The 21,640-nt window shown below is 32.0% G+C and overlaps 2 protein-coding genes and 1 long non-coding RNA gene across 7 annotated transcripts; all 3 read right to left on the bottom strand.

Moving 5' to 3' along the window:
- Positions 1-318: 318 nt before the first annotated feature.
- On the bottom strand, positions 319-5,028 carry LOC115704714 (uncharacterized). Of its 5 annotated transcripts, none has more exons than XR_009687575.1 (5): positions 3,018-3,636; positions 2,789-2,810; positions 1,995-2,550; positions 1,177-1,538; positions 319-784 (listed from the first exon to the last, which is right to left on the bottom strand). It is a non-coding gene; the product is annotated as an uncharacterized LOC115704714 (long non-coding RNA). The 5 variants fall into 5 exon arrangements; XR_009687576.1 differs by having other exon boundaries at positions 2,789-2,806; XR_009687577.1 differs by lacking the exon at positions 2,789-2,810 and having other exon boundaries at positions 1,177-1,915; positions 1,995-2,572; positions 3,018-5,028.
- A 2,840-nt stretch (positions 5,029-7,868) lies between these two features.
- LOC115706900 (F-box protein SKIP27) lies at positions 7,869-9,492 on the bottom strand. The gene is made up of 4 exons (XM_030634666.2): positions 9,166-9,492; positions 8,706-9,023; positions 8,540-8,614; positions 7,869-8,446 (listed from the first exon to the last, which is right to left on the bottom strand). Exons 2-4 carry the CDS (start codon positions 8,979-8,981, stop codon positions 8,249-8,251), a joined length of 549 nt encoding a protein of 182 aa, XP_030490526.2. The 5' UTR covers positions 8,982-9,023; positions 9,166-9,492; the 3' UTR covers positions 7,869-8,248.
- Positions 9,493-19,047: 9,555 nt separating this feature from the next.
- On the bottom strand, positions 19,048-21,316 carry LOC115718055 (uncharacterized). Its single transcript, XM_061109624.1, has 4 exons — positions 20,766-21,316; positions 20,467-20,722; positions 20,034-20,384; positions 19,048-19,932 (listed from the first exon to the last, which is right to left on the bottom strand). The coding sequence occupies exons 1-4, from the start codon at positions 21,314-21,316 to the stop codon at positions 19,048-19,050; spliced, it is 2,043 nt and encodes a 680-aa protein (XP_060965607.1).
- Positions 21,317-21,640: the final 324 nt, after the last annotated feature.

Genomic DNA, 21,640 nt, shown 5'->3' with positions numbered 1-21,640 from the left:
AAAAATAATCTTTTCTCCATTGTTATGACAATAATTGAAACTTTTGTGGCAAATGAGCACTCAAAAAAAGAGAAAAGTGGTTAGCCTGCTTAATACGAAGACATGGAACATTGAGGTGGGCACCTTAGCTAAAAGCATGTGCATTGCTAATGCATGAAAAAAACTTAAAAACATATTTCACATTCAATACAGCTAACCATTGTTTTTGTGTAACAGAGACTTGGGACTTAGACTAATAATAGCCAGCCATAGTTCGATGTCTTCATGTTGAGTACAAGAATACTTATATGAAATAGTTGACTTGAAACTAAGTTATGCTTATGTTTCTATTTATATAGTTTGAACCTCACCTTGTAGAGACATGTAGTGCAACGAGAAAAAAGTACAGCTAGAGCTATCGAGACCCCTACAAAAATGCATCTAATATATCCAGTTTCGGAAAGGGGCACACACACATACATAATTAGAATGATAGGACTGGATTTAGGAGTGAAGTGATGTCCATATAAAACATTCTTCTCATATTACTGTCATATATTTCATCAAATCTATATAAAAGAGTATGCGAAAGTTCATGAAGCCTCGGATCCATATTTCATATCAATCTTCACTTTATGCTTAATAAAAAGATTGTGCTTTTAGTTAAAGATCTCAAGCAAACCTCTCAAGCAGTCAAAAGAAACCCTTGAAAGTCCGAACAAGGGGAATTCGCTCTGTTATATGGTACAACTTACATCACAAAAGTTCCATGTTGAGGTCTAAGAGCTTGGTTCATACGGTGAACCTATTCCATAGCCAATAAGGAAAACAAATACGCCAAAAGAATATTAGTAACGGCCAAAAATAAATCAATTGAACATAAAATTGAAGTAAATTAACAAAACTGACATATGTATGTTCTCTGGGACTGTCTCCAAAGAAAACAAAAAGAAAAAGGGACTAATAAATCATGCAATAATGTAAGTCTCAGACTCTAATAGAAAGTATGAAAATGTAATTAACGGATTCTATCCTAAAACCAATTAATGATAAGTGGAATATCTCATATATTTTTATAAATGGCACACTTTCCACATGAGACTCTCAAAACAAATAAGATACAGAACCAGAAGTTTTATAAAGCATTTTAACATGCACTGCTGAATTAATATCGTTATCAGAAACTATGGAACCTACCACATCTGGGGGTGCCGAAGGACTTGGAACCTGCAGAGCACCTGGGATCTCCAACACCAACACCACTATAAGACAATTTGTAAGAGGTGCATTATAAGATAATGAAGTCCTACAAAGGGGTTGAATCATGCTACCCCTGTGATCAATAGAGGCAGAATTGAAGTATTGCCTTAATCTTTTATCTACCATAGGTTTTGAGCCCTTCCATAAGTCCAGCAACAACTATCATTATCTTGATAAAATGAACTTCGTTAGTTAAATGAATTCCACGAGTAGTTTCCTAAAGGCACAGATTTTCATTTCCATTTTCCTTGATACGCTTGATGTGGAAATGATCTTGTACTTCCAAGATGTCCAATTGCCTATAGAATGGATAAGACAGACGACAAAAGATGTAAGCTGCTAACGAAATGGAGGAAGTAAAAGGCTACATAACAGATTTAGACATAACACGGAATTAGTTACAACAGAAATCCCATAACTTTGACCATGGAGGATATTGCAATTTTTTTTTCTCCTTTGCATATTTGGAGAGATTCGTGTACATAATATGGTCAAATAGGTTATCTTCCAGGTTTACTAGCATTCTTAGATACATTTGTCTGGTCAATTACATAATTGCATAGAGTATTGGTGGCTCTTAACATATGGAATTTCAATATACAAGTTGTCTCAGGCGATCAAATTAGTTATCTTACTTCTACGCGAAAGCCCTGGAACCAATAAAGATATTCATCTTCTGTGGAAGCCATACACATCAAACGTGCATAAAGATAAAGAAGGAAGAATATGCAAGAAAAGCACAAAGGTAGTATTACCTGATGCTAGCAAGCCCACCATCATTATCATTTCGAAATTTATAATAATATCAGAAAAAATGGACCCCATTATAGCATCTAATCCTCAAAATCTCCTTCAGGGATCAGTCTATCTTCAACACTGAACTTATGGACAAAACATTTTTTTAAACGCAAAATGTGAGGAATAATGCTGTTTCCATTGTTGCTTTTGCATGCAGAAATTTGCTACTCTTATCCCTGTTGGACGAGGACAAGCATCAGATTTATTTGATTCACCCAACCCTTTTCTTGAACCAATGGAAGCAAATGGTCTTTCTTCAAGAAAAACAGTACTGCAGACAATTGTATGGCAAACTCCAAAGTCATCGCCATAACCTTTTCCGGCATATGAAAATTTTCTTGTGCCTCCACTTTCCCACTAGATCATGTCCTGTAGAGTCAGGGGCAGTGTTCTCCATCTCAATATGCTAGAGCCTGGAGGGACATAATTTTGCCAACATTAGAAAATCAGCATAGCAGCGAACACGCAAACAGTAACACCTCTTTTCACTTGCATTATGCGCATCCAGATATCCTTGTAGTCCACTGCTTTCAATCTAAAAAAAAAGAATGTCTTCCTTTCATGCCACATAAATTTATATATTTCTAATTATATAATTCGGTTTCAATTTCAACATAGAGCTGAACCTCTATATAATCATAAAAGATTGATCGTTCAGTTTTCAGGTGTTGAAAAAGTTAAGGAATTTCATTTTCAACTAGTGTCATCATTCTTTACCTTAATCACAACATAAATAATATTAAAATACAACCATCACCTTGCACTCTGACTAGCTAAAACAAACGATAATCTTTAGTATATAAATCCGGAAAGAGATTTAAGGGGAAAAAAATCAAGTAAATGGTATGGTTGTATGCGCATTCATATTTACATGATTATTCATCGTTGTGCAATGTGATGTTCCCCAATAACTACTTTCAATTTAAAAGTTTACCATGTCTAATTCAATATTAAGGAATTGAGGGAAACAATGAAAACACCTGAGGTAGTCTGCGGGAATGAAATCTGCACAGTGCTTGGGCTTCAGTTCTTCGTCATCAGTGATGGAAGCTTCGCGTTACGCCGACGCCATTGGAGGCACTCCTCGAGAGAAAGGTAGACAGAGTTGAGATTTGAAAAGGGAATTGGGATTCTGAATGATTAAAAAAAGAATAATAATATAAAATAAATTAACCCTGAAAATGCTCTAAGTTGAGCCCAAAATTTTCATTTCCATTTATAAATCAATTTGAGGTCAATTGTCATATCATTCTGGCGAATTTTAACTAATCTTCTCTTTCAAAAATAAAAAAAAAAACTTGAATATAATGTGTTTAACCTTGAAATAAGAAGGATTAAAAGTGGCGCATTGATAGGGCAGCCTAGCCGTAATTAGTTAGTGATAATTTTTAAACATTTTTAAATTGAATTATATTCAAGCGGTTAATATCAATAGGAGCTCATTTCATATAAAAATATAGAAAACAAGCTAGGAAGTTATGTAATTTTAATTAAAATAAATAAAAATTAATATTAATTAGGGGTTCATCAAACCGCTTAAACTGCTCAAACCGCCCGCACCACACTGCACCCAAAAAAAAAATACGGTTTGAAATTATTTGTGATGCGGCCGCGGTTTGAATTTTTCCTAAACTGCGCGGTGCGGTGCGGTTTGCAATTTTGAATAGTTAATATGCAGCTCAAACCGCACCGCATCGCACATTATATAAATACCAATTTTTATAAGAAAATTTACAAAAATACTAGAATTTGAGTTAACTTTTACAAAAATACTATCACACGGAAATCTTTTAAAAAATACTGTGTTTTTATAAAACACTAGTAAAATACAAAGCAGAACAACTCAAAACAACAGTAGAACAACTAAAAAACACTAGTAGAACACCAATGAAACTTAACACAGTATACTGCAGTATGAAACTTATAAAAAAACACATTAAAGAAGTAAAAAAATACCACCTGACAGTATTTTTGTAAAAAAAATGGCAAAAGTTAATATACCATGTGAATTTCCCATTTTTATATTTATTTAAGTCCAATATGTGAATGTCCAACCCAAATCCCACTAATTATTATGTTATTAAATTTTTTTTTTTCATATTTATTTTCAAGTCTTATGATATTTTTGACAAGTGTTGTTCAAGTTTTATTGTATTTGTGATAGTTTAATTATTAATGATAGTCCAAACCGCAAAAACCGCACCACATCGCACTATTTTTTGCGGTGCAGTTTTTGCGATTTTTTAATTCGGTTTGGAAAATTAAAAAAAAACCGTATGTACAGGTTGGTTTGAAAAAATAATAAAAAACCGTACCACTTGCACCGCGAATACTCTTAATATTAACAACACCCTACCCTACCCTTTTCCAACCTTGGAGTTGGGCTGGCCTTGGTATACTTGGTAAGAACGCGCAACTTCGCCTGTTGGGCTTTGTAAGGCTTGGTAAGAATCAGTAACTTAGCCGATTGGGTTTTGTAAGGATCGGTTAGAACGCACAACTAAGCTTGCTCGGCTTTGTATACAAATTATACATCAACATGATCTGTAACAGTATTTCTCAGCAAATTATACCCAATTAAAATGAGATTTACAGCTTAAAATTTTTCGTTTACTGCCATTTTTTTTTTTTAAAAAAAAAAAGGTTAGAGTAATTTTGAAATTTAGAAAATTGCATAAATATTTTTAGAAACTATCTTATCAAATTTATAGAAAGTACTTTCCTTCACTTTTTTTTTTCATTATTTATTTATTGGGTAAAAACTAAAAGGAAATTTGATTTTCTATATTTAAAAAACTTTAATATTTTATTCTTAAACCAATACATTTTAAATTAAAAAAAATATGACACTTTTTTCAAAACCCCAAAAATACCCCTCTCATAACTCAAACCCTTTCTCTCTCCTTCCCTCAAATCTCTGCATCTCTCTTTCTCAACTACCCCACCCAAACCCCATACAAATCATCCCACAACTGCCTCACCCAAACCATCCCACAACCGCCCCACCTAAACCATCCCACCTCCGACGACCACCGAGAACCACCCACCACCGACCACGCACGACCCAGCCCCATTCTCTCGGACCCAGCCCCTCTCTCTCTCTCTCTTCGTCTCTCTCAAACCGAAAAAAAAACCCAGGGGTCCGAGAGAATGGGGCTGGGTCGTGCGTGGTCGGTGGTGGGTGGTTCTCGGTGGTCGTCGGAGATGGGATGGTTTGGGTGGGGCGGTTGTGGGATGGTTTGTATGGGGTTTGATGGAAGGAGAGAGAAAGGGTTTGAGTTATGAGAGGGCTATTTTTGGGATTTTAAAAAAAGTGTCATATTTTTTTTAGTTTAAAATGTATTGGTTTAAGAATAAAATATTAAGGTTTTTTAAGTATAAAAAATCAAATTTCTCAAACCAAATTACATGACCTAAGGGAATAATTGAAAGTTGCTGTATTCTTATACGTCTATCTATGAAAATTTGGGAGTATAATAGCGACAGTTTAATTACCTCAAATTACAGAGTAGAAAGTACTTAAAATTACATTGAATACATTGAGTTTTGGAAATGCGAATGAATGTTGCGTTATGAGCATAAACACTGAACATATATACTTATATATTTAGTTTACATTACATTGAATCTGAGAATGAATGCTACTGAGCATCTCCAATAAATCACTAGTATGCTACATAACTCAACATTAACTAAAAAATATATTCATCTCATATAGCATTTTTTGTAGCATTCTCATTAAAAATGTTCTAAACTAACCATTCATAATCATTAAAAATACAAGTGCTTAGTGATATATTTTAGATTTAGTATTTATTTGTTCTTTCATTTAGATTTTTCTTTAAGAAAAGATCTCAACTACTACTAAGAATAATAAAACTCATCAAAAGAGATGGGAGAAAATGCATTACTGAGTCAAATCTACTACTAATAAGTTCTGAATACAAATTAGAGAATTGGACTACCAAATAGTGATAAAGGACACTGCAAAAGTGACTTTAGGTCTTCATTTAGATTTTAATTACATTGTTAAATTTTGACTATTTTAATAATTTATTTATTTTTTTCAAGACAATTTATTATGAAATAGACTAACTATATTGTGTCAAGTATATCTAGTCAATCTTTTTTAAGTGGGGTAACAAATGGGTGGTGACAAAACTCAAAAAACCTTGACATTGATATTTTTACAATAAAAAAGGTTGGATTTTACATTACAACAAAGTTAAACTTTGAGTATTTACACCATCAAAACTTATTTCCCTTTTACATTTTTTTACTTCCCTAATCATCTTTTTGGTCCTACTCTTTCCCTTATCATCTTTTCAATTCTTCTCTCTCCTCTCTACTCTTCAAGAAAGAGATAGAACTTTTCTCCTTGAACTACACAATCACTAGACTACCAAGTCCTACTCTTTTACTTAAATCTTCATTTAAACTATTGTGGTACAATACCTCTCACATGTTAATTTTGTGGCATATCACTTTAAACTTTACCTTATCCAACTAATTATGAGTTTGGTAATTAACAAGGTAGATGCAAACAATATACCTTTCGTGGTCTTAGAAGTCAAATTGTGGATTTACAATTGTTTGGAATTTCATGAGATGTTATGCCGGAAATGTAATTGTATTTTTTTGACCTAAAAGATAACAAAAAAACATAAACTATTAATGGGTAAAATTTAATGACTCCATGTGTTGTTGCAGTGTCTTCGGCAATTAGATTTAGAGGCACAATGTTTTGACTAAAGGCAAAAACTAAAAATAATGAGAAACAGACAAAGTGCTCTACATTGAAAATTATTTTATTGTGTTAGAATTTTAATTTTTTTAATGAACTTAAGTCGGTCATCATGATCAGATTCAAGCCTTTATTAATTAACTTGCTTTGGCAAAAAAGTTAATGCCTATTGGGATCCATCACTAATGACTCATGTGTGTTTATTCGCCTTTGAACCTAGTCACCAATAAGTTTGGTTCATTAAAATAGACCATTCAACTTTCCAGATGCACTAATCCAAACAATAATTCATTCATCTGAACAACACTAAAGGCCATTTTAACTAATCCAAACAATAATTCATTCATCTGTACAACACTAAAGGCCATTTTAGCACTTAAGTCATGTTTAGTTGAACAGGTGTACAATTAGTTTTTTTTTTCTCTCTTTTTCTTTTTCTAATAGAACGTATAAACTATAAACCATGCTTTCGAAGTAAAGAATAATACAACTCACCACACCACAATTTAGTAGTGACTACATTATTGGTTTAGATAAACTGCAAGCGGATGATGCTGTCTTCCACTTAAAAGCCCTGACTCGTTTTAGATTTGCTGTCCACCATGATTGACGCAGCGGCTGAACTTTTCTTTTGTAACATGAATTGGAAAAACAAAGAGATAATTTACATACAAATATTTTTATTGTATAATTCACCTTCTAATTAATGATTGCATGATTGAACTGTACCTGCTCTGCTCAGTCCCAATCACATGGAACCTTGAGCCCCATTCTTCTAAAACATTCCATGAATCTATTATTATTCTCCTTAAAACGATATTAAAAAATGTATTATAGTTGACCATTCTAATCCATAGATCTTGATAATGCTAATACAACTCATATGGATGGGGAAGCAAGCAAACACCCTCTATTCAATTTTTACTCGAAACTTTCCACGATGTTTCTAAATATGGGCCCTTTCTTAAATGATATTTAATGCTAAAAGTTAACCATTTCAGGCAAATTCTTATGTCATTTTCACGCAAATGTTAAAAAAGGGACAAGTGCTTCGATTATCAAAGAAGAGACAGCAAAACAGGGGATATTAACACAAAGCAAATTTATTCATTTCTCTGTACTGCTCAAAGAACATGTGGAATCAACTGTACATTCTTTCTAAGCAACCTTTTTTTTTAATGATCAAGAAATTGGGAAGAGCCAAAAAGCTTGGCCTTTCTCTAAAAATAGTGGGAACTACTTTCTACCATTCTCTTAACTAAGAAAATTTACAGAATGATACAAACAAATCCAACCCATTTACCTTCAATGAAAGAGATTGAAGAAACATGAATTGTAAATGATTTCTAAACGTGTGTACAGTGTAGTGCAGTGAATCCCAATTCAGCAACTCTCCCAAACCCAAATTCCACCAAATCAGATCAATCTGTATTTACAGAAACTTGTTTCTCATAAATGGTTGTATCTTTACTGCTCACCAAACAAGTTCACTGATATACTTCCGAACTTCTTGCCCTCTAGCCGAGACCCTCTTGCCCTAGTCTGTTTTGGAGCATTAGGAGCTTCAATATCTTCGGTCAGATTTTCCAAATCAATGGCGGTTCTGAAGGCGGGAACCTTTTTGGGAGTGCTAAAAGCGAAATGCATTTCCTCTGCAACCAAAGCCTGCATTTCAATGAATCAAAATTATCAATCATTTGAAAACACAAAAATGGGATTGAATAACCTAAAAAGAGAGGGAGAGAGATGAGAACTTACAGCTTCCCTAATAAATGTTGCTACATTATAAAGCTTACTGAGATCATCGTGATCCACACCACTTACAATATGAATCTGCAAATATAAAACCAGAGATTATTCACCAATAATTATAAACTATAAAAAATATATAGCTACAAATCAATCTGAAAAATTTAGGGCTTACCAGAATGTCACCAGGTAGAGCTTGAAGAGCACACGTTTCTGATTCTGTTTCTGTTTCTGGGTTCAAAATCGTGCTGTCTCGAACACAACGTTTCTTCATCGATGGAGTCCTGCTAATGATATCACTGCCATTGTTAGAAACAATATCCCTCTTCTTCTCAATTGGTCGTGCATAATTCACGAGCCCCCACTCAAAACCCTCATCGTTATCCACACCACCATTAATCAAACCACTACGAGTGAAGTTACAACTTCTGCTTTTCTTTCCCAAAGCCATATCAAATAACACTTCAATGAAATTCACGAATCAAATCGCTGTCTAAAAAAAAAAACAAGAAAGATATCTATTAATTAATTGAAACTATCAACGAAGAAACAAACGAAAATATTCTCAAATCTATGAAAAATCCACTAGAAACCCTAAACTAGAAAGCAAATTTTGAATGAGAATAAAAACGAACCTGAAATAGATTAAGGGTTAGATACGAGATCGCAATATAAAATTTAGTGTTGTGTTTTCTGGGTCTGTTTTTAAAAGGCCAGTCTTCAATTGGTTGCTGTTACAAATGGAAACAAGCAGAGTAGTCTTCGAAATCACGGAACTTCCCTTAAATTCTTTTTATACACCTTATAAAGCTGTTTGAGGCTTGAGGTTGTTGTGTTTAAAGCTTTTTAATATATTTTATATTTTAAATCTTTTGAAAACAGTAAAAATGCTTTGTTTCTACGCGTTTGCGGAATCAACTGGAACTTTCCACACCAAAAAAACTTAGGATTCCGAATTTTCAGTAATATAATTTTATTAATGGCGGTTAAACAAAGAAATAATAAAAAAAATAGAGCACTCAAAATACAATTACAAAAAGTAGCCGTTTGGTGAAATTTTACACGTGGCGTTCATCGGTGGGGCAGTGATAGGAAAGAGCATATCTTCTTCTGAGTAGTGACGTGGTAATTGGTCGGTCAGAGTCGGCGGGTCGGTAGCTTTCTATACACGTTGCAATTTCTTGGTTTAGTTGTGCTTCGGAAGTTATCTTCTCAATCGTGTGTAGACACGTCACTATCTACCACAGGTGACGCGTGTACGAATTTTATTGGTTCACAGTGATAGTAAAGTTTTAGGATTTATTTAACTCTTTTTATTTTTATTTTTATTTTTCAATTGTTTTGACTTGTTTAAAAACATAAGAAAACATCTATAAAGGCGGCTCACAACTGCAATTCGAGTTTTGTTGATGCGGCGATTTTTAAGATTTCACACGGTTTAAAGTTCAAACTTCAAAGATATAGTTTCATCCCAATGTCTAGTGTATGTGTTTTTGTTAGTTTGGTTTTTTATTTTATTTTATTTTATTTTAAATCAAAATAATAATAAATAATAAAATAGATCCTCACATATTTTAAATGGTGTGATTATTAATAGATACTAAAAATATATAATATTCCTAATTTATGTGTGTGAATGATTTGTGAGTCTACTCTTTTCAAAATAGGATTGACGCGCGAGTCATATAATTTGATTGCTTAATTTAAATTTAATTACATACCCAGAAATTATTGCCGAAAGAGAAATAAAAATTGAAACAAAAATGGATACTTCCTTTTTAAAAAACAAATATAAATGTGATAAATGTAGTATAGGTATCATTAACCTTTTTTAATTTATCAATTTGATGATTTAAAATTGGACTCCTTCCAAATTTAACCAAGTACATATTTGATTCAATTTATTGCTGATTTCGGCCGATTAGTTTTAAAATATATGTGTTTTAAAAATTTTAAGAAATTTTTTATTGTTAAATATGGTAAAAGTTTTATATATTTCAAATATCAATAATATAAATCCCACGATTCACTCACAAATGTAGGATAGTTGTTAAGGTCTAATGCTCTCTTGTTAAAAATTCAAAACTTGTTAAAAGATATATAAATATATATACTGTTCGTGTCCTTTTTTAGTTAAATATACCATAGTTATAAAAAAATATGTATATATATATTTTTCAAAAATATGTTCTATAAAACTGTTTTTACTTTTCAATTTTTTAATTGAGAATCAAAATTTTAAAAACAAAAAAAATCGCTTTCAATATTTTTTTAAACAGTTTTTTTTTTTTCTTAATGTCCTGGCGCTGAACCCGGCCTCTGACTTGAACCCAAATCCGACCCCGAACCTAGACCCGACGTAAATAAAATCAAAAAATGAAAAATGAAAATAAACTTTACAGAACACACTTTTGTTTTCTGTTTTAAAATTGAAAAACAAAAGTGGTTACAGAACGTATTTTTGTTTTTCAAAAACGAAATTTTTAAAAACAAAAATTTTACTTTTATTTTTTGATTAAAAAATTAGAAAACAAAAGTATTACAAACGGCACCATAGTTACTTAACATATTTTTTAGTTATTATGTTTATATTATGTTCTGATAACATGTGATTAAAAAAAGAGTAGATTCTTGGTTTAATGAATCATCTGACTAAAAGAAGTATTATTTCGACCATAACAAAATTTTGATGTATATCAGCACCATAATTTATAGAAAAATCACACAAATGAGCTCAGTATAAGAGTTGGCACATAGTATAATAAAAGTGTAACGACTAACTATGGTGTTGTTAGGTAATCTTTAAAAAATCAATTTTTTGATTAATTAATTAAAAATTATGAAGAAACTATAAGATTTTGTTAAGTAAAATTTAAAAAACAAAAAATAAAATAATTGCTGAACAGCCCTTATATATATTTTAATTTTGAACTCTTAATTATTTTCACTCTATTTTTCAATAGTTGATTAAGTAGTAAAATACAGGGTCCATTTTATCATTTAACAAAACACAGGGTCCAATTGGTAACTTTTGCAAAACAGAGGGTCCAAAATGGTATTTACTCTAAAAATAAACATAATAAAATATATCAATTGGTCAAGTACAAATTAAAACAAAAGTAAGATTGATCGTAAATAAGAAACGAGATGAATAAAGATAAAGATTAAATGAACATTCATACAATTTTTTTTTTTTTTTTTTACAAAATTTGGGACAACGACTCCTTATTTTTTGTTTTCAATATGTATTATTTGTAAATTATATGGTAAAGAAATATAATCTAACTCAAAATTACGAAGAAAAATAATAATATTAAAACCTCTTTAACAAAATAAAATTAATATTTGTCCCAAATAATTTAATTTTTCTTCTTTTTTTTAATTTTTTTTTTATCTCCACGGAGTACATAATATATAATTATTTATACATAAATTAACTTCAGCACTATCATTTGTATAAATAAATCATATATTATATGCTCCACTATAATATAACTATAAAATAATTAAAAAATAATTTATTACTTTTTACTTTATAAATATTTTTGTAAATAAAAAGATTCAAAGCTTAAAAAATAAATTTTTTTGTATTAATATATTTTTTTAATTTTTAGTCTATTATATAAATATTTATTTTTAACGGTGACAATACAAATTTCAATCGAGAATAAATTTATTATTTTTTTAGCTAATTTTTTATTCATTAAGAATTGTTTTTCTTCAACATAATTGACATTAAAGGTAGATTACTTTCTTAAAATATAAAAAGCAATGAAAAAAGTATATATTAAATTTTAGTCCAAATTTCATTTGTAATGAATCTTTAATATAAAACTTACCCAGGCAAATTAATTACTATAAATGTCAATTTTAGAAATATTAAATTATTAGAGATTTTGATTCAATAGCCAATTATAAAAGAGAAATTGAGTTTCTATACTTAACTAAAAAATATCTCTTAAGTGACATAACAAAAATCTCTTTTTTTTTTTTTAAGAGCACGTATCTTAACAAAAATCTCTTTTTACACTATATTAAAAATATATTTATATTTAAAATGTTATATTTAGTGTGATTTCATCAAATATATATAGTTGACTATTTAATAGTCACGTTAAATATGTAACCACGACAGTTACACTAATTTTGATCATTAGATCATTATTGAATGATTATAATTAATAAAAAAAAATATTACCTTATAACCTAAACTACCTTTCATTTATAATTATATTTTGTTTTTTTTTTACAAAATACTAATTAAGATTAATTTATTTAAAAAATAAATTTAATTATACTTACTAATTCATTTTTGCAATTAGTTATAAAGTTCATTTAACAATTAATTTTTTTGCATTCAAATTATATATTAAAAATCTTATCTTTCTCCATTACTTCATTTTTTTTTTAATCTTAATGCAGAGACCCAACCTCACTAAAGAACTTCTTTTTCTTCTTAAATACCTAGATCCAATCCCAAGATATTTCTCCTCAATTCCGAGACCCAACCCTTAAGATGGCTCCTATCGTTCACGACCTTGGACAAACTGGTATAGTTATTGTTTCAGTTCTAAAGAAATAAAATTCATATTGTGAATGGTGGTGACCTGGTTGTCAGAGAAACTTCAGGAGTTGAAGGCTACAACCTTAGCGTCCTAAACTTTAGCGCGGCAAATAGATGGGTAAATTAGGTTATGGTTGATAGGCATATAGTCGACAGAGGAATGTGCACCCACCACTCAACACGATAAATTAATTTACCATCTTATTCTCAGATTTTCAAAGTTATCTTATTTTGACATAAATCTATTGATGCTGTTGTACTCTTGAAATTGTAGATTTTAAACATACATTTTTTTCTATATTATTATTTGGTTTAAGATTGGAACTTATTTTTAATGTTCATATTGATTAATGTGTTTTGGTATTTATTTAGTGTTTTTGCAATAGATAGTGTAACTATGTTAAATTACTTTTGACTAAATAATATTTTAATTTGTGTTGTATCTTTTTTTTTTTTTCTTCTTGTAAAGAATTTGTCTAATGCTCATGTTGATTGATGAGTTGTTCTTTCTCTCTTTGTTTTAATTTGTCTAGTGTGCCGGTAAAAGTCTTTTCACCTACCATTCTTACCACGCGAGAAATTTTCTCCTTTTTTCTGGTAACTTTTGTCGGCGCACCAACAAAAATTTTCCCTCCAAAATTGTTCACATGCGTCGGCAAAAGTCTATGGAACGATGGAAACTATTCGCACCTCTTAACGGTTCATTTTCTGGGTTTTACCGGCACAATTCACCAAATGCGACGATATTAATATACTTTTGCCGGTACATTATTGTCCCGACAAAAATTGTGGTTGAAAGATATTATCGATTCACAGGGCCAGCCCTAAAACAAAGTGGGCCATAGGGGAATTTTTTTTTTGGGCCCTTATGTTAGAAAAAATGTGGTATTTTTCAAAATCGGTAAAAAAAAATGTATAATTTTAAAAGAGGAAAAAAAAATTTTGGGCCCCTGGGCTGGGTGGGCCCTAGGCACAGGCCTAGCCCGCCTATGCCCAGGGCCGGGCCTGTCGATTCAACAACTTTTTTATGTCGACAACTTTTGCCGACACATTTAGCCAAATACGCAGATAAAAATTAAATTTCTTGTAGTGAACATAAAAATATATCAAAAGACAATATTTTTTTATAAACAAAATCATATGAATCATAATAATATTTAAAATCTTGTTCTACTCTATTTTTGTAATTTTTTGTTGTTTATTTTTGTGTTTTTTTTTTTTTGAAATTATTTCTATTATCTTTATATATTAAAAGTGCCTATCTAACGGCATTTCTTGGCTGTATAGATAAATATATATATATGTGAGACTGTATAACATATATTATTATAACACAACTAGGTTTTACTTACATATTTTATTTTAATTATTAATTAAAATAAAAAACTAAAATATTAAATAAAACTAACACTACGTGGCTTGACACGTAACAATCACCTAGTATATATAAGAAGTACAAATTGGTATACAAATGAGAAGTCCCCCTTTCAAAAAATAAAAAATAATATAAAATAAAAAAGAGCCCAAATCCCATAATCTCGATTTATGTTGACCCTTCAAAACCTTATTATAAGTTAGAACTTGGCCTGGACAGAGGGAGCCATTGAATTGGACAAGTGAGAAATGTACAAAAAAGAACAACGTACGTCAACCATTGACCATGAGTGCATGAAGACAACGACTATGTGATGAGAGTCGTAATACGTTGACTATCGATGATGGTGTTAGTAGCCCAGGGAAGAATTATATATGGTGAGTTTCGGAGAAGTGATGTGTTGTTCAATTTTTATTTTTTATTTTATTTTTTTGAGGAAAGTACTTGTTCTCCTATAAATTAATATGAAAATCATTTAGAATAAGAATTATTACATAGAACATATAAATTGACACTTTGTTTACAAAAATATTTTCATAAGGTAAAGATAACATTTATATTTGGTTTTAATTACCAAAATACTACTTACACTATATTACTTACACAATCAGACGATGGTTGTATCAGACGATGGTTGTAGGATGGTTGCTAGGTGGTTGGCTAAAGGTTGCATCAGACGAAGGTTTCAATTATACTAAAGTTTCTGAGTGGTTGTTGGGCGGTTGGCCGAAGGTTACATCAGACGAAAATTTCAGTTAGATAAAATAACTGTTAGTAAAATATTTATGCAACCGTAATACAACTGTAATGCAACTGTTGTGAAACATTAAATATTAAAACAGTGTTTCTATGTACGTAACTCTATCTACATGTCTTTTTATGATTTAATATGAACAAATTCACCATTAAAAATTTGAAAAACAACAAAAATACACTTAGATAAACATTTTACTATAGTATTGATGTATTTTTTTTTTGGATTATCATGAGTTGGATTGTTTGAGAACTCGAGTTCAACTTTTGAAGATCTGCCTTTCATAGATCTAAAAATTAAAGTTAGGACATTAGTTTTATGTAAATTACACTGAATTTTCAGTTGAATTTTAGTTTCGTAGTAGTTTTTCTACACTTTTTTATGAATTCGAAACAGCCCCTGTTTTGATTGATTCTGGTCGTCTTCTCAAGTGAAGTCGCCGGAATTAATAGTGGCTCTCTTTCTAGTTGAATTTTTGTTTCGGTTGCGTGTGTAATTGCGCAATTTGTACGATAATTTCCCAGGAAGCATGGATCCTAGGTTGAAGGTGTGTGTAAGTGGTATTTGTGTAATTTTTTTTTATTTGGGTTCTATATTTGTTTATATGGTTAGCTGGAAGTATTTTAGTAATATTGTTACTTTTTTTTTTTGGTTAAAACTGAAAAAAAAAAAAAAAGAAAAGAAAAATAAGAGAGTGAGATATTTTTCAACCAAAATTAAACTTCAAATAAAATAAATTTAGCAGCAGCCATATTAGTTGTATGCTTAATATAAGTAACATTTACTTTATTAAAAAAATGATAAAAATATCTACAATTAAATCTTAAAAAAAAAAAAATATTACTAAGGAAGGTGGTTTCAAAATATTTTATTTAATTAAAACCATCAAAGCATCTATCTCTAATTGTACAATGGGTACTTGCTTCTGAATTAGGGCCCAACTTAAATTATGAAAAATTGCTTTAGGCTTTAGCCTCTAATAATGGGCACTGAAAGAGCAGTAATAACCTGACCGCAAGTGTCTCGGATATGTCCTAACTCCAATATTTTCTTGTTAGCATTTAAGGCTGCATCCACATTCAATTTGAGGTCACCTATAGCTGGTGGTTTCTATGGCACCGGTACAATAACTGGTAGAGAGAGAACCTTGGAGTTGCATTCTGCCCATAGACCACCTGATTTTTTTCCGCCCAAATTGACCAAAGGATACATATAATTAGTTCCATCTCTACCTTCAAGTAAATAGTAGAGAGGTGCACCAAATAGTCATCTTTGCGCATGGAGGATGATTTTATCCCAATCAAACACCTGAGAGCAACATCAAACAGTATTTTTAGCAAAATAGTCTTGATTGAATAACAACATCCATTTCAATCTAAGAATATTGCACTCTGTCTCCTGTCTTGGTGTAAAGAAATTTGATTTTATTGTTGGACTTTCAAGCAGGCGAGTTAGAAATTAAAGTTAATAATCGATCATACCCTAATTAGTTATGATTATTATTTAAAGAAGATCATATAAATCTATATTATATTAATTTGAACAATATGAATTATTTGTCAAGTCAAATAAAAATTAATCCAACCTCGTTCCATGATGCGGCATGATCTTATGTATCTTTATTCATGACTTGATTTGGTTTTAAGATAATTAATTAGTTGAAATTTTGAAATGGGTCCACGACATTATATTGTAATATGCAATATTTAAAAATATATTCATTGACATGCCCACCTTATAAATTCTTGAACATCATAACTTAAATTGCAGTTCATAACTAATATTGATTGTTCCATGCTAAATCTCTCATTTAATTGGATGAAGATAGTGCTGGAAGGAGTAATTATCATGTCTATTAAGGGCCGACCCTAGGGGCAACCAAATAAAACATTATTTTTTAAAAAACCATTATTTTATACCAAAAAACTTTTTAATGATTACAGAAATATTATTATATTATATAAATGTATTAAATATTATCAAAATATCCAATTTTCCTTAGCCCCATACTCACAGACCGGCCCTGGGTCACTGATGAACACAAATAGCATATTGTTAAACAATCATTTATCAATTGTATTATTGGAAGTGGAAACCATAATATGGATTTCTTTTTGGAATTTTTATACAATATAACTAAAATAGTACTTTTTTTATTTTTTTTATTTTTATTATTTTTACGAATTTTATTTTTTTTACAGGTTTTTACATTTTTACTATTACTGTATGTATGAACAAACATTTACCTAAGCGTTGCTTATGTTGCTTTCATGACTTGAAAACAATAGAAAAACAACTTTAAAAAAAATCCGTAAAATATTAAAAAAAAAAAAAAATTATTTTTGTAACTTTTTGTCATTTTTCAGTATTTATGAAAATATCCTATTAATTTTCTAAACAAATAGATGATCTTCTACAGTAACCTATGTGACTAGCCCAACCCATCCAAAATCTAAGGCCCAATGGCCGACGAATGACACACACTACTGTCACTCTTGTGATTTGGTCATGATTATCACCCTTTGAGACTTGATAAATTACACCCGATTAATGACCTATTTTCTCTCTGAAAACTATTTAATTAGAGCATCTCCAAAGAGACATCAAATTTGGTGTTACACTATCACCAAATTTGGTGTCAAAAATTATTTCTACTCCAACCACAACACCAAAAATTACACTAAAAAAATATTCATTATTATTATATTAATTTTTTAATAAATTAAAAAAATAATATCATATTAATTTTAATATGTGTTTAATTTTAAAAATTATTTTTATTGTTTAATATAAAAAAATAAAAAAATATAATAAATTTTTACTTAAATTATAATTAAAAAAAAATAATTTATGATATTCACATTTAAATTTACACAAAAATAAATATTATAAGGTGCTTTTACAATGTATTCTTCTAAATAAAAGAGTCACGCAACAGAAAGTTTGAATTTTATTTTCGGCATGTTAAATTTTTTTAAATTTTTTAAAATTTTGCAAGATGTTTTAAATAACTATAATGTACACGACCATAAAAAAAAAGACTAAACAAGTCTCCCGAATGCCGAAACAGGTAGGAGTAAATCAGTGCACCACTTTTAAATAAGTGCTTTATTTTCGGCGTATTAAATTTTTCTAAATTTTTTTAAATTTTACAAGATGTCTTAAATAATTATAATATACACTACTATATAAAAAAAATAGACTAAAAAAGTTTGTTGGGTGCCGAAATAAATAAGAGTAGATTCGTACATCACTTTTAAAAATGTGTATTAAAAAATTTCCCAAAAAATAATTCTTAATTTTACAAATATAATAATATAAATATATATAAATATTAATTAAATTATTAAAAAAAAAAGAAAAATAAAAGAGACATGCCGTGGCTACATGCCGTGCACTGTAGACAAACCCTCAATTTGCAGTCACAATTGCTGCCTCCTTGGATCAATCCTCAACACCAAAGTATCAATTTGCCGCCTCCTTGGAGTTGGCCTTAGGACAGGCCGATTCTATTTCTTTCCTTCATAGCCATATATTGTGCTCTGGACAATCTCTAGCATAGGCTTCGTAATGATAATGTTCACGAGCAATTAATGCTACGTGTAAACAAGACAAGAGCATAAATATATATATTTATATCTATTCCCTCTGCACTACAGTAAGAGATCATTTACTGTACAAGCAATATGCCATTTTTTGGTAGCTGCTTTCCTTCTAAGTATCTACACCATACTAGTTCTTGTACTACTGACTACTGAAGCTATATATCAACTATATCAAGAGTCCTCCTTTAATTTTTTTTTTTGCTAAAAACCCAAACTTCATTAAGCAGAAAAGAAAAGATTGGTGAGCACATGGGGACTCACCTCCCAAAATCTCAGCAAACCGTTGCAAGGATGGGACAGACCCCACCTCGCAAGGGAGTGAGCAGCATTATTTAAAACACGAGAGATCCAAACTACATGGCTATCAGATGCAACAAGAGCATTGTAAAGCTCGGTAAAGGAAAGTGTAAGAAACCAGAAAGGAGACGAACCCGCGATCAAGGCTTTCACCAGCAGTTGGCAATCCGAGGAGAAATCCACACCTCCTAAATGCAAATCCTTTGCAAGGTCTGTCCCGAAAGCCAAAGCTTCCAATTCCCCCTGGAAAGCCGAATTAACGTGAACTTTTTTCGCTCCAAAGCCGACAAGATTCCCTAAATTGTCGTAGAAAACAACAGCCACAGAACCAACATCCTTACCCAAAGCGCAATCCACGAATCCCTTCACCTTCTCACATCTTGGGGAGCCCCAATGGACCGCACCCGAAACACTAAACCCCCCCACTGGTTCAGCCAACCCATCAACCAGGCTGATACTCTCCACAAACGACTCCCCAATCTGGCGAATTAACTTATCCAACTGCAAAGGGACTCCACGATGGAACATTTCATTGCGAAGATTCCACAGTTTATAATACAACAAAGCACCATAGACAGTGAATTCACGAGCCTCGGCCTGGGGCATAGCATTAAGGAAAGGCGGATTGAATAGCCAACTCACCACCTCCCTACCATTCGAACTCTGGAGGGCCTCCAAACGAATACACCAGCGAGAGGCGAACCATAGAGATCTTGTAACAGGGCAAAAAGAGATAAAGTGTTTAACCGTATCCCCTTCATCATGACCACAAAACATACAAACACCAGGAGGATTTCCAAAGATATTCTGCAATTTAGACCCAAAAGGAAGGACATCATGGCACAATTTCCACAAAAACAGCTTAACACGCTCATGCACCCTTAACTTCCAAATCTTAAAGCTCAGACATCCTTCTGTTCGAATCTAGCACTATTAAGGGACCAATAGGCCGCCTTTATGGAGAAATTTCCATTCGGGGAAGGCTTCCAACAGGCCGAATCATGATCCAAAAGCGACTCTCTATTCACCTTTAAAATGTTGGAGGTGGTAACCGGATTAAAAGTCGAGATCACTTTCTCATGATGCCAAACGTCTTCATCCGAGACAACTAAGTCTTGAAACCCAATGCTATTTCCAACCAGGGGGTTTATAGCCCCCGAATCCACGACAAGGTTATCTCCACAAGACCAATTATGGTGCCAAATTTTCACTTTCGACTGTTTGCCCACCACCCAAACACAGTTCTCCCTAATGAATTCCTGCGTAGACCAAATCCCTCTGGCCACCACAGAGGCATTTCCAGGAAGACTCGAGGATAAGAAGCAATTAAACTTACAGTACTTGGAGCCGAGAACATGAGTCCAAAGAGCCTTGGAATCCGTCTCCAACATCCACCCTAACTTGGCGATCAAACTGAAATTGACATCTCGAGCCCGCCGAAAAACCTAAGTCCCCACATTGCTTAGGCTTGCATAACGTATCCCACGCTTTTAAAGCCAGGAATCGGCCCTCCTTACTCTGACCCGTCCACCAAAAACGTCTCAAGACTGCATCGATTTGATTGATTATCTTTCGAGGAAGAACAAACACCGACATGCTATAAATGGGGATAGAAGCAAGAACACTTTTTATAAGAGTACCCCCTCGCAGCCTGAGATAAAAGACGAGCCCTCCAACCTTCAAGTCTAGCCGAGATCTTATCGAGGATAAACTCAAAGTCGCTGCTTCGATTGCCCTTAAGAAAAAGCGGGTTTCCGAGGAATTTCTCTTCTCTCCCCATCTCCTCCAGGCCCAACAGGCTTTGTATCTCCTCACGACAAACTCCCGAACAATTCTTAGAGAAAAAAATCTTTGATTTCTGCATGTTCATCATCTGGCCAGACCAAGAACAGTAAGTATCTAGAGATTTCAAGGCCCCAGCGACATTACCTTTTTCTGCCTCAAGAAAGATGAGGAGATCATCAGCGTACATCAAATGCGATATCGGGGTTCCCCCTCTGCTCAACGAATAACCCTTTAGGTTCCCTTCAGACTCTGCTCTAGAAAAAAGCCGAGATAGAACCTCCGCTCCAAGGATGAAAAGATATGGGGACAACGGATCCCCCTGCTTGAGACCCCTCTTTGGAACAAAAGCCTTGGTAAGGCCTCCATTGAGCAGAACTTGGTACTGAACAGAAGACAGGCAATGCATTATCATGTTGCAGAAATATTTGTTCCAACTTTGCTCCTAGAATGTCACTTCCTGCTGCACCATATCCAAATAATCAACTCTCTATGTTGGGATTTGCCTCATTCAACAGGTGCCACATTATTAACATCATTTCTATTCTCGGCCTAACTAACAACTAATGCTTATAAATAGAACTCCCCACACCTAAACTAGAGATAAGACTAAGATAGATGAATCCAAGCCTAACCAAGATACAAATCTTTCTTTGTGTAATTCTGTCCAAGCTAGATTTTTTTGTGTATTTTTGAGAGTTGTAAATAGGATACTTGTGTGTTTGATCAAGGT

This window comes from Cannabis sativa, chromosome 1, assembly GCF_029168945.1.
Source record: "Cannabis sativa cultivar Pink pepper isolate KNU-18-1 chromosome 1, ASM2916894v1, whole genome shotgun sequence".
NCBI lineage: Eukaryota > Viridiplantae > Streptophyta > Magnoliopsida > Rosales > Cannabaceae > Cannabis > Cannabis sativa.
This window is presented reverse-complemented; position numbering and strand designations above follow the sequence as displayed.